Source organism: Drosophila serrata, unplaced genomic scaffold (genome assembly GCF_035046125.1).
Source record: "Drosophila serrata isolate PLE 108 unplaced genomic scaffold, ASM3504612v1 contig_276, whole genome shotgun sequence".
Taxonomy (NCBI): domain Eukaryota; kingdom Metazoa; phylum Arthropoda; class Insecta; order Diptera; family Drosophilidae; genus Drosophila; species Drosophila serrata.
Genome location: NW_028257174.1, coordinates 5,738,360 through 5,750,638, shown reverse-complemented (window position 1 = coordinate 5,750,638; position 12,279 = coordinate 5,738,360). Strand labels below are relative to the sequence as shown.

At 36.9% G+C, this 12,279-nt stretch overlaps 2 protein-coding genes across 11 annotated transcripts in view; one reads left to right on the top strand and one right to left on the bottom strand.

The window, feature by feature from the left end:
• The first annotated feature begins 2,884 nt into the window (after positions 1 to 2,884).
• On the top strand, positions 2,885 to 5,156 carry Vha36-3 (Vacuolar H[+] ATPase 36kD subunit 3). Of its 3 annotated transcripts, none has more exons than XM_086835738.1 (5): positions 2,885 to 3,098; positions 3,970 to 4,028; positions 4,099 to 4,216; positions 4,275 to 4,638; positions 4,695 to 5,156. In XM_086835738.1, exons 2-5 carry the CDS (start codon positions 3,988 to 3,990, stop codon positions 4,922 to 4,924), a joined length of 753 nt encoding a protein of 250 aa, XP_086691864.1. In that variant the 5' UTR covers positions 2,885 to 3,098; positions 3,970 to 3,987; the 3' UTR covers positions 4,925 to 5,156. The 3 variants fall into 3 exon arrangements, with proteins under 3 accessions (XP_086691864.1, XP_020802733.1, XP_020802734.1); XM_020947075.2 differs by lacking the exon at positions 2,885 to 3,098 and adding an exon at positions 3,575 to 3,853; XM_020947074.2 differs by lacking the exon at positions 2,885 to 3,098 and having other exon boundaries at positions 3,572 to 4,028.
• A 1,578-nt stretch (positions 5,157 to 6,734) lies between these two features.
• The window catches only part of Pdfr (Pigment-dispersing factor receptor), a 42,572-nt gene continuing 37,027 nt past the window's right edge, over positions 6,735 to 12,279 (bottom strand). For 5 of the 8 annotated variants that reach the window (XM_086835734.1, XM_086835735.1, XM_086835737.1 and 2 more), the window contains 5 exons: positions 11,576 to 11,988; positions 10,366 to 10,662; positions 10,041 to 10,304; positions 9,811 to 9,980; positions 8,223 to 9,749 (listed from right to left, as the gene is read on the bottom strand). In XM_086835734.1, coding sequence (XP_086691860.1) covers positions 9,356 to 9,749; positions 9,811 to 9,980; positions 10,041 to 10,304; positions 10,366 to 10,662; positions 11,576 to 11,988 — 1,538 coding nt within the window. In that variant the 3' untranslated portion in view covers positions 8,223 to 9,355. Of the gene's footprint in view, positions 7,888 to 8,222; positions 9,750 to 9,810; positions 9,981 to 10,040; positions 10,305 to 10,365; positions 10,663 to 11,575; positions 11,989 to 12,279 lie in introns of those variants that run through there. The other 3 variants (XM_086835730.1, XM_086835729.1, XM_086835731.1) reach the window with 1 other exon arrangement.

Here is a 12,279-nt window from a genome sequence, read left to right as displayed (position 1 = left end):
ACACTGAGATTTAATACGGGGAATATACAGAAAATGTGAATTTAAGAAACCGATAATAATAATTAAAAATAAGAAACTTAGAGAAGGAGAAGTCTCTATACCCTTGCAGTTACCCATGGGATCATGGGTTCGAATGGATAAAAATCTTTTAAAAATTAAGTTACATTTTTATACCCTTGCAGGGTATTATAATTTCAGTCAGAAGTTTGCAACGCATTGAAGGAGGCACCTCCGACTATATAAAGTATATATATTCTTGATCAGGATCAACAGCCGAGTCGATCTAGCCATGTCCGTCTGTCCGTCTGTCCGTCTGTCCGTCTGTCCTTCTGTCCGTCTGTCCGTCTGTCCGTCTGTCCGTCTGTCCGTTTCTACGCAAACTAGTCTCTCAGTTTTGAAGCTATCTAAATGAAACTTTGTAGTTAGCCTTCTATATACTCTCACTCGTATATATGTCGGAACGGGCCGGATCGGACGACTATATCATATAGCTGCCATAGGAATGATCGGAAAATTTTTACAACAAAATTTTTAACTTTTTCAGTTTTCAATAGAATTGGATCAAATTTGAGATATAGCCATTCTACTACACTCTACAATTTTGCGTAAAATTTTATGAAAATCGGACTACTATATCATATAGCTCCCATAGGAACGATCGAGAAATTAATACAATTAAATTTATAACTTTTTCAGTTTTTAGCTGATTTTCATCAAATTTGAGGTATAGCCATTTTGTATTAGTCTTAAATTTTGTGTCAAATTTCATGAAAATCGGACGACTATGTTGTATAGGTGCCATACAAATGATTGTTTGATGTAGAGGAAAAATGCAAATCTGCGAATGTAAAACTGCAAATATAATATGTATAGGTGAATGAAATGAAAGCAGGTATTACTTCATTTTTTTTTAACACAAATAAATATAATTTATATTGTTGAGATTCCAAGTCATAGAAGTTCTATCTGCAAGGGTATATAAACTTCGGCGTGCCGAAGTTAGCTTCCTTTCTTGTTATATGATAATTTGGGAAAATCAAAGTTTTAAAAATATCATAACTAAGCCAAAAATGCATTAAATTCAAAGTGGATAGCTTTTCTCTGCTAGTTTTTAAAGGGTTAACAAGTCTGCATATTGACTTTTAAAATCTAAAAAATATATAATATTATTTTTTTTTTTGTAAATTTTTGATAGTTTTAATGATGAAACCCCTTATACAATTTTGAAGAAATTTCGAAAACTAATTTTTTTTACCAGATATGACTAGATTGATTCGGCTTTTCGTGCTGATCAGGAATATATATAATTAATGGGGTCGGAAATGATTCCTTCACTATGTTGCAAGCTCTTAACTGATATTGTAATACCCTGTAAGGGTATATAACTTTGAGTATGCGCATTAATACATTTATAAAAATTGCTGTATCACTTTAAATTAAAATTTAGTAATGGATCTATGGCAATAACAGAGTTATTTGGAAAACAAATGCATAGCTAGCACAACTGATTATAGATCTAGGCATGTTTCCTCCTATAGCATCCTTATAATTAATATAATTGTCATTGTTAAGACTTACCGCAGTTGAGGGGACACGTCATCGTTAATTCCTTCCAGTGCAAAGATATATTCTTGGTGGCATCAATTAGGCTTGTCATGGTGTCATCAAAACAAGCACTTCCTGTTTATCCAGATGATACGAATTAGCCACGTCATATTTTTGGAGTCGATTGGTAATCACTATCACTATCACTCGAGATGTTAACACTGGAGACGCCACGGACCGACTGAGGTGCGCAAGGCGGCAGAGCCCTGTATTTATACTTTTCGAGCGAAGAGAATAGAGAAAGTGTGAGCGAGAGCGAGAGGCAGAGGCATCTATGGAGGAGGCAAGCAATGAGAGAGAGGAGCGGCGGCCTCACTGGCCTCACCCACCCCTTTCTCTGGAGAACTCTCTATGTGTCTCAGTGCTTGCCTCCACAGATGCCTCTTTGCCTCTCGCTCTCACCTTCTTTATTCTCTCTATCTGTCTCTGTCTCTAGAGATAAACAGAATATTGAAGAGGTGGAGTTGTAGGGAGGCAGAGAAAGCTAGAGATAGAGAGAGAGAGAGTGAGCACTATTCACCGGCATTACAATATTATTATTATTTTAATATTGCCATTCGATCATAAATAATGAATACAATATATATTTTATATATTTTTGTTAAAAAACAAGGAAATAATTCCCAATTTCAAATTCCTTCACTGCGTTGCAAAATCTAAAATTATATGAAATAGAATCCATATATTGATGCTATTTGAATTTTTAAGGCAGATAAATATATAAATATATATAAATATATATTCTGTTTTATATATATTGAATCTATATAAAAAATATATATATATATACATATATAATTAAATTAAATAACATATCACGAATATTTTTTGATTGTCTCCATAATAAAAAATTTATAAAATTTTTATTTAAATGTTGATATTTTCAATATATTATATGGCACTTTGCCCCTCAATATATTAGCTTTTCCAATCAATTTAATTATTATTTGTTATAATGTTATAATGATTTTTTTCTCTGTAAAATAGAGCGATGGGCACATGACGAAGGCGGCACAATACGCGGTATTCAAATTGCGTGACATTGCCATCCGGAGCCGGAGTCGGAACCAGAGACCCATATAGGGGGCAACACACAAAGGTATTTCAAAGTCAGTGCCGCGAAATATCTGCGCGTGGCAGCAGTAGATAGATCCATCCCATTGTCTGCCACCCCAAAAAAAAAGAAATTATCGTTGTGCGTTATTGATGGCAATCAGGTCCAATTGAAGACAATCTGTGCGGAATTGGCAGCACTGCGGCACAAATCCATCAAGTTGACAGTCCCATTTATCGTTAGAAAGTATCGATCACTAACAAAAAAAAAAAAAAAATAATAAAACTGACCCTGAAACGAAATATATATATTAATAAAAATATTAGTTTATACTTGGTATAAATATTTATGTGGATAACATAATTCCTAGCTTTTTGTTCACTTGTCATTGTAAATATTATTCCTAGCAGAACAGCTGATTGATACTCTATAAATAACGGTAATGTCTGTTAATTTGTAGTCCCATTTTGCCAAGTTTTAATTAATCGAATTAAAAGTCCATTCTCATTACAACTCTTGTTGTTCTTTAATTAGTTGTTGAGATATTGCCATTGCCTGTGAGATCATTCACTCATTCCCATTTCTGTTAATCAAGTTCGAGTGTGTGCTGTGCCAAATCAACGACTAGCAATTACCCTAGAGAATAATTAAAATGTTTTTTTAGAGCAAGAACAATTTGAAATTATTTTATAAGTAATTTAAAGATTGAAGAATAACGAAAACTTGGTATCTGGTTCTATTTTTTGATAATCTTGTATACAAGATTTTAAAGTTTCCATTTAAATATTATATTATATATATTATTTAAACAAAATCAAGCTGTATACCAAATTATAATAGTATTAGACGTAGTATTGCCGAGTTACTACAGGTAGTACAAGTTTATATACCTTCTATTTCCACCTCGCCTGTGTCGTGTGACAGCCTCTCTGCTTTGCCCCGTGGACAGCTGTTCCGGAACAGCTGAGTGAAGGGTGGGCCCCCTCCATCATCATCATCATCACACTCTATGTACCCCAATCCAATCCGATGAGATCCCATGTAGCCATACCATACCATCCCAAATGATCGTCACTCTCCCGGCAGGTCGCTCAATGCGTCTTCATTCGCTGGCCCAGTTTGTTGTCGCGCGCTCGTGGTTCCTCCACTCGTCGTCCGTTTTTATTTTCGTGGTGTCGCCTATATATATATTTAGTAAATATTTTGTTGTTGATATTTATAGTTGTGAATTTTCTCTCACACTCTCTGCGTGTTGTTGAACATATTTTTTTGTTGGTGTTTTAATATTTTTATTTATTGTTCTTGTGAAGACTTTGATTTAAAATTAAATGGCAGCCAAAGATCGCCTGCCCATATTTCCCTCCAGAGGGTGAGTCGGCCTAATCCTGATCCAAATCGTTATATATATCTATAATCCAAGTGCTATTCACCGTTTGTAGAGCCCAAACATTGATGAAATCGCGTCTGGCAGGCGCCACCAAGGGTCATGGTTTGCTCAAAAAGAAAGCAGATGCACTCCAGATGCGTTTTCGCCTGATTCTGGGCAAGATCATAGAGGTAAAGAGGTCAATTTAGTAAAAAAATATAATAAATATTATAAATATGTTATAATCAGACCAAGAGCCTGATGGGTCAGGTGATGAAGGAGGCAGCCTTTTCGCTAGCCGAGGTCAAGTTCACCACGGGCGATATCAATCAGATTGTTTTGCAAAATGTGACCAAGGCTCAGATTAAAATACGTACCAAAAAGGATAATGTGGCCGGTGTGACCCTGCCTGTGTTTGAACCATATATGGATGGTGTGGATACCTATGAGCTGGCTGGCCTGGCACGCGGTGGTCAGCAGCTGGCCAAGCTCAAGAAGAACTATCAGTGTGCAGTGCGACTTCTCGTCGAGTTGGCCTCGCTCCAGACCTCCTTTGTGACCCTTGACGATGTGATCAAAGTGACCAATCGGCGGGTAAATGCCATCGAACATGGTGAGTATCTGAGTTTCTTGAATACATATAGATAGATTAATATCTCCTTTTTTTAGTAATTATTCCCCGCATCAATCGCACCATTGAGTACATCATTAGCGAACTGGATGAACTAGAACGTGAGGAATTCTATCGGCTGAAGAAGATTCAGGACAAGAAGCGGGAGGCTCGCAAAACGGCGGACAAGAAGCGTGAGGAGTTGCGTCGCCAAGGACAATTGGCCGAGGAGGCCAAGGAAGTGCAGAATATCCTTGATGAGGATGGTGATGAGGATCTGCTCTTCTAGACCGATCAAAGTCGAGATCACAATGATTATGATGCTGATGATGATGATGCTGATGCTGATGCTCCATCCTGTTTCCACTTTGCACTCAACTTTGCTACCTCACCTTTGTCCACCTTGTTTTCGTTGTTGTTGTTGTTGTTGTCGCTGTTTTTTGTTGTCGTTATCATTATCATTGTTCATTGTGATCCGTATGCTGTTCTTGGAAATACAATCCCTATCCGTAACCCCAGAATATACCCCCTGTCGTCTCTCTCTCTATCTCTATCTGTGTCTTGTGTTTGGTTTCAATTGTCAATTTACTGTGTGTGGTGTGTGTCTCTAAGTGTATGCACTGAGAGAATAGTTTGTGGTTAACAAAAAAAAAAAGTATACGGTGGGAAATATATTAAGTATACGCAGGGGAAATATATTAAGTATACGCAGCGAATATCAAGTATACGCAAGGGAAATATATTAAGTATACGCAATGGAAATATGTTAAGTATACGTACAGGAAGTTTATTAAGTATACGCAGGGAAAATATATTAAGTATACGCAGAAAATATCAAGAATACGCAAGGGGAATAAATTAAGTATACGTAAGGGAAATATATTAAGTATTAGCATGGAATATATATTAAGTATACGCTAGGGAAAATTTTAAGTATACTTACAGAAAGTATATTAGTATACGCAGGAAATATCAAGTATACGCAGGGGAAATATATTAAGTATACGCATAGGAAATATATTAAGTATACGTACAGGAAGTATATTAAGTATACGCTAGGGAAATATATTAATTACACGCAGGGGGAATATATTAAGTATACGCATAGGAAATATATTAAGTATACGTACAGGAAGTATATTAAGTATACGTACAGGAAGTATATTAAGTATACGTAGGGAAAATATATTAAGTATACGCAGAAAATATCAAGTATACGCAAGGGAAATATATTAAGTATTCGCATGGAATATATATTAAGTATACTTCCAGAAAGTATATTAAGTATACGGTGTGGAAATATATTAAGTATACGCAGGGGAAATATATTAAGTATACGCATAGGAAATATATTAAGTATACGTACAGGAAGTATATTAAGTATACGCTAGGGAAATATATTAATTACACGCAGGGGAAATATATTAAGTATACGCAAGGGAAATAAATTAAGTATACGCTGGGAATGATATTAAGTATACGCAAGGGAAATATATTAAGTATACGCAGAGGAAGCCATACAAGTAGTATCTCTACATATATTTTTCTTCCTATGAGAAATTTAAAACAAAACTGGTTATATTTAGTTAATTTAGTAAAAACATAAGACATCTTTCTCTCAGTGCATGTTTATGTCAATACCCTTCCAGAGCTAAAGCCATTCCATATACTCGGAAACCATGTACATTTGCCTTTATGGCATTTGATGACTTTTTTATGAATTCTAAATAGGTCATCAATATGCATACCCATTTCCCCATCATTGGCAATTAGTAGCGCCTCTTTTGGTGGCCTATTGAGACAGTTTAAGATATGGAAATATATATAGCTCTTGGACAGTCATAAGATAGGTCATAAAATTGAGCGAAAATTTAGCAACTATAAGCTAATAATTCTAGTACAAAGTAGGGTATTCAACACTAAGCATTCCCAGTTTTTATAGCACCCCATGATGATCCATTAAAACATCCGATTAAGCTATTTAAGGAGCTCGAAATTGCCAATTGAGCTTTGGTAAATATTTGGGGGGATTCACGAACGGCACGTGCCGCTATTTCTTATAATAACCTGATCCCCCGTAGAAATACAAACTAACCCGATTTCATCTCAGTATGTATGCATACAAAATCATGTTTTTTATTAATTTTTCCATTTTTTTTAGCCTTATACACGTAATAGTTTGCCATTGACCACCACCAACGATGGGGTGTTCCGGTTTTTGAGTTCCACATTTTAAATTCGGCTTGAATTTCTTAGTTTTTTTGTTGTCTTAGTTGAAAATTGCATAAGCGTTTAGTAAAATAACCAAGGACAGGAAATTCAAACTTAAAAAACATGCCGCTCTTTAAAATGCATTTGTAAGCTTAAGTTTAAGTGAATATTCAATATTCGAGCTGATCACTGATCATTGATCACTGATCGAAATTCAGCTAATGTGACTTTCAAGTGTGCCAATTAGAATTAATTTCTTTCGTTCATTTTTCAAATCTCCTCTTTTGTACTCTCTTCACATAACATATATTATATGTATATCCAATATACGATCTATACTCAGACATTTCTATCAGGTTTCTCTTGCCATCCGATTCTCCTAGGGTGTAGCGCAGTTAGTGTAAATACCAAGTATGTAAATATGTCTCTTCTCTTAATGCCTTTCATTCATGTAAATATATATGTATATATTGATCTTAGTCACAAAAAAAAAAAAAAATAATAATAATAACAATTAGCAATTACATTCATCATTACATTCAGTACACACATATTTTATATAATTTCTTTTACTGTAATGATAGGTAGATATACAAAAATATTATATATATATTTATTTATCAATAGATATCGCAGTGCGATATAAAAAAAAAATAATGGGCACACTTTCAGCTTCAGTTTAGTTTAGTACAGTTGCACCCATGAATGCTAAGCTAGGCGTCTCTCTCTCTATCTCAATCTCAATATCTGAGAGTTATATAGATCGATCTATATTCTGAGATTGGAAATCAAAGTGCTTTAAGCTTTGGGCTTGGCATTATTCTTAGCGATGGCCTTGGCCTTGGCCTTGGCTTTTGACTTTGTTATTGTTGCTATTGTTGTGGTTGCTTTAGCTGCTGCGGTTGCGGTTGCACTTGTTGCACTTCCTGTTGTTGTAGTTATTGTTGTTGTTGCTATTGCTGCCAGCGTTGACGTCGGCGGCAATTGTGACGTCATAAATATCTGCTGCGGCTTTTGACCACCGGCCATCACACATTTGTCCTAAAATCGAAAAAAAGAGAGAAAGAAGAGAAAAAAGAAAACGGAAACGGAAACGGAATCGAAAACATTCCAACGGATGCCGCATTTGTTGTTGTTGTTTTTTTTTAAGGGAAAGAAAGAAAGTAATTTATTTAATTTATGGCTTCGTTTGCGGACCCCATTAGTTAATATTGATCGTGGCAAAGTTTTTCGTAGCAAAACAAAGCGCAGCTAGGCAAAAGTCAATGCAGTGACAGTGAGCGTGATCGAACGTGACAGTGGCAGTGTGACCAGCTCATAAACACAAGGTACAGTCACTCCAAAGTAATCAAATAATAATAGAAATATTATACTTCTTTACAGAGATTCACAATTTGCTTTTTAATATAACCATAATATTTACATAACATAGGAAAAATATTAGCCATTAAAGAAAGAGAAAACAATTATTATAATAACTAATAGGAAACAATAAAACCAATTCCATATATTAATAATTGATTAGTCTCTGTTTAATTCTCCCCTGATTTGGTCACACTGCAACAGTAACAATAAGTTTGTGTTATTTTTTTTACTCGAATGTACTAAGTTGTATTATAGAAATAGTAGAAGAACATGCCGCTCAAGTTTTGCTGGAAAATTCAATATCAAGTAGTAACCGTGTGCGAGTGTTTTCTTATTTGTTTTTTTTTTTTTTTTTTAGTGTATTTGCGTGTCCAGAACAGAGAATGTGGCGTTATTTTGGAAAATTGCTTGTCATCGTCAGATAATAATAGTTAAGTAATTTGAATAAGACTTGGAATTATAAATGGGGTCTCAAAGAATAGTATGCTTCTAATTTTTGGATCTGTCTAATTTACACTGGTAAGGAGGGGGCAAAAGGCAATCTAAAATCAAGATTAAACTATAAATCAAACAAAGTTTTGGATGAAGTAGTAAGTAGTAAGTAAAGAAGAAAATTGTGGGATACAGTAATAGGTATTAAGCAACCAATTTATAGGACAGATTACTGTTATTATGATTTTTTTCCATGTTTTTTTCAAAACTAAAAAAGTACTTAAAAGTATTAAATAGCTTAGGTTAGACTTTACTGGGAATATAGAAGGAGGAGAGTTGGAAAACTTGACTTCAGATTGCTTTTAATTTGTGGCAGGACCAAAGACAATGTAAAGAACAAGATGCATAACGCGATAAGCGTATAAATACAATCTCTACAACTTATTCTTTATATAGTCTTTGGTTATACTTTAAGAGGAAATATATGTATATAGGAAGGAGAGAAGGACTCTGTTAGACAAGCTCTTTCTAGATCTTTGTTTAGAGTTGGAAAAGGGTATCTGGTAGCTTGCTAGGTGCTGGCTACTTGTGGTGTATAGGGAATAGGCTTAGCTTTGGAGAGAGGGACTAGCGGGCAATGGGCTGATGGCTACTTCTACGGCTAGGACTACGACTAGGTCTACGTCTACGGCTAGGTAGTTTTTTTGGTTAGCTACTGCTCTGACAACTCAAATACAACTGACTCGGGTGGCACGGATGACGCTGACGGTACTCTCAGTACCTTTTGACCCCGGAAGCAGATGCCCATCATCCACTTGGAGCCGCTTCCTCCTCCTCCGCCTCCACCACCGTTGCCTCCATCATCATCTTTGCTCCGGATGCGATTAGCCGTTGTTATTGTTGTGGGATCTGCAACCGTTGCTTCCGCTTGCGATTGCTGCAATTGTATCCTTTTCCCACGATCCTTATCCAGGCTCTTGTCCTTTTCCCGCGCCTTGCTTTGGAGTCGCGGAATCAGTCGCTGCCGCTGCTGTGGCTCATGGATCAACACAATGCTGGCACTGCTGGCCTTTCGTCCATTTAGCCTTTTATTTGGAGGTGATATTCTGTCCCAAAAAAGGATTAAGGAATTAGAAATTAAGACTGTGGAGAAGACTGTAGGCCTACCTCTTTCCTGTGGCTGGATTCTCGCCTGTTTGCTGATGCTGCTGCACTGCATCCGTGTCGGGGGCGGTATTATAGGCACCCGAGTACATGGAGGCCCTCTTGGGGGCCCATTCCGGATGACCACGTACAGAGAGCTGAGTGGCCAGACTCTTGAGGAGAACAGCGCGAACCTAGGGGAGGAATATCATACTCTCAATATATCATTCTACAAATCCTATTTCCTCACTTACCTCGCCATTTAAAAAACAATAGATGAGAGCTATGAAAAAGCCCTGAAACGAGGTGAGAAAGTACGTGGAATATGACCATACGGCAAAATTCGTGGCCGTCTTGAGAGGTGCCACCTGATGCAGGATGTTGGTGATGCCTAAAAGTGGCAGCAGGACTATCGCTGCCCTCACAGCCTTTCGTGTCTGCTCGATATCACTGGCCTGAGACTGCCTCAACTTCATCACCAGCACTCGTATGATGTTCACCAGGAAACAGAAGTTGAGCTATTTAAATTTAAAACAAGATCAGTTTATATTCCTTAGAATCTTCATAATCATTACTTACCAGTATCACGGCCAGACGCGGTCCCTCGAGTATCCAGTAGTATGGCGTGAGATTATAGTTCCAAAGACAATCTCCCAAGGATGTGTCCATGTAGATCACTGTACACCGGGCCCACACAGTGGTCATCAGTATGGGAACACACCAGCCCAGACGTGAGAAGAATTTCAATGGAAAACTTCCTTGAAAAACGGCCACCGTTACCATATTGTGTAGATAGAGGCCCTCGATGAACATCCACATGAACATGGCGGTGCGAGCGTATTCCAATAGGACATACGATGCCTCACACAAGTAGGGCTAATTTCGAAAGATATTTTAAAAAGAATTAAAACAATTACATTTTAGAAACTCTGACTGATTATAATTGTTATTAAAATTTAATTGATGTTTGACTTTCTTGTTGTGAATTAAGGAGTTTCCATAAAACACGACTTACAACTGCGTATGATCAGTAGGTATCTATGAAGAGTAAGTAACTATGATCAGAAAATATCTATTATCAGTAACTAACTCTGAACAGTAAGTAACTTTAAACAAGAAGAATCTATGACCAGTGAGTAACTATGATCAGTTATTTACTACGACCAGTAAGTATCTTTGATCAGTAATTAACTATGACTTTAATCAGTAAGTAAATATGATCAGTAAGTATCTATGAATAGTAAGTATCTATGATCAGTAATTAACATTGAACACTAATAAACAATGACTTGCAACTTTTGTAACACAACACATATCCGAGACTTGGCTGGTAAGAGCCACTTCGTTCCGGGGAGGTTAGAACTAGTTGGGAATCATATGCACAGATGTGCGAGATTTCTTTTGGAACGAAGAGCAAGCTATTTGAATGAAACTATGGAGATATTCTTGTATATAATTTTACTAGTATATAAATCGGATCATGCCGAATCGGTGGACTATATATATACATATATATAGCTTATATAGGAACAATCGGAAGAGTTATAGAACAAGTATAATTACTTTCTTACGAACGATCGAATAATTTATAGAAAACAAATTATAACTTTTAAAGTTTTTAATATATTCTCATCAAATTTGAGATATTACTATCTTTAAATGTTATAGAATATCGGTTTTAGTTTTATGAAAATCGGATTACTATATATTACTATATATAGCTGCCAGAGAAATGGTTGTTAAATATAGAGGAAAATGGGAAAATTGTTACTTAAATATAAAAACCCACCGTATTTTCAATCACCGATAGACTGGTATTGGTGGCCGCCTCCTTGCTGCCCCTTCGGAACTGATCCAGATACAAGGTCAGCCGGATGATGACCTGCAGCACCATGGCAACGAATAGATTCTTATGGATCTTGGTGCGATTATTTCGCAACGAACGAAATGTGCAAAAGATCAGCAGGGAGACGATCAGGGCGAAGAGTGATAGGCAGAGACCAACTATCTCCAGGGTCCTCGTCCTCCTGGCTATCTCTATGTAAAGATCCAAATCCTCACGGCTGCCCATCTGCTGCATCAACCGGATGACCTCCGGCTTGTAACATGGCCCATAGTCCGTCCAGCCGGTGGCATTCGTTTCCGTGGCATTTGGCCTGCTCCCCCACCGGCCATCCAGTTCGCATTTTCGATTGGCAAACTCTGGGGAAAATCATCATAATAATAATTAAAAGTGAGAGAGTGAAGGAGACTGGGGTGGTAAAGGGAGGTGTATTTCCCATGGATTAATGACTGCAAATCGAACATTTTGACACACTGAGTGACAGCTGCAATTATGCCAATTAGGACGAACCAAGGACAACCTCCTTCTCCTCCTCCTCCTCCTACGACCCTACGACCCTACGACCCAGTTCCCCAGGAAATATTGGGGTCTAAAAATCTACACTCATTGGGGCTTAGGTAAATCAGGTCACGACAAAGCGGCACTGAGCG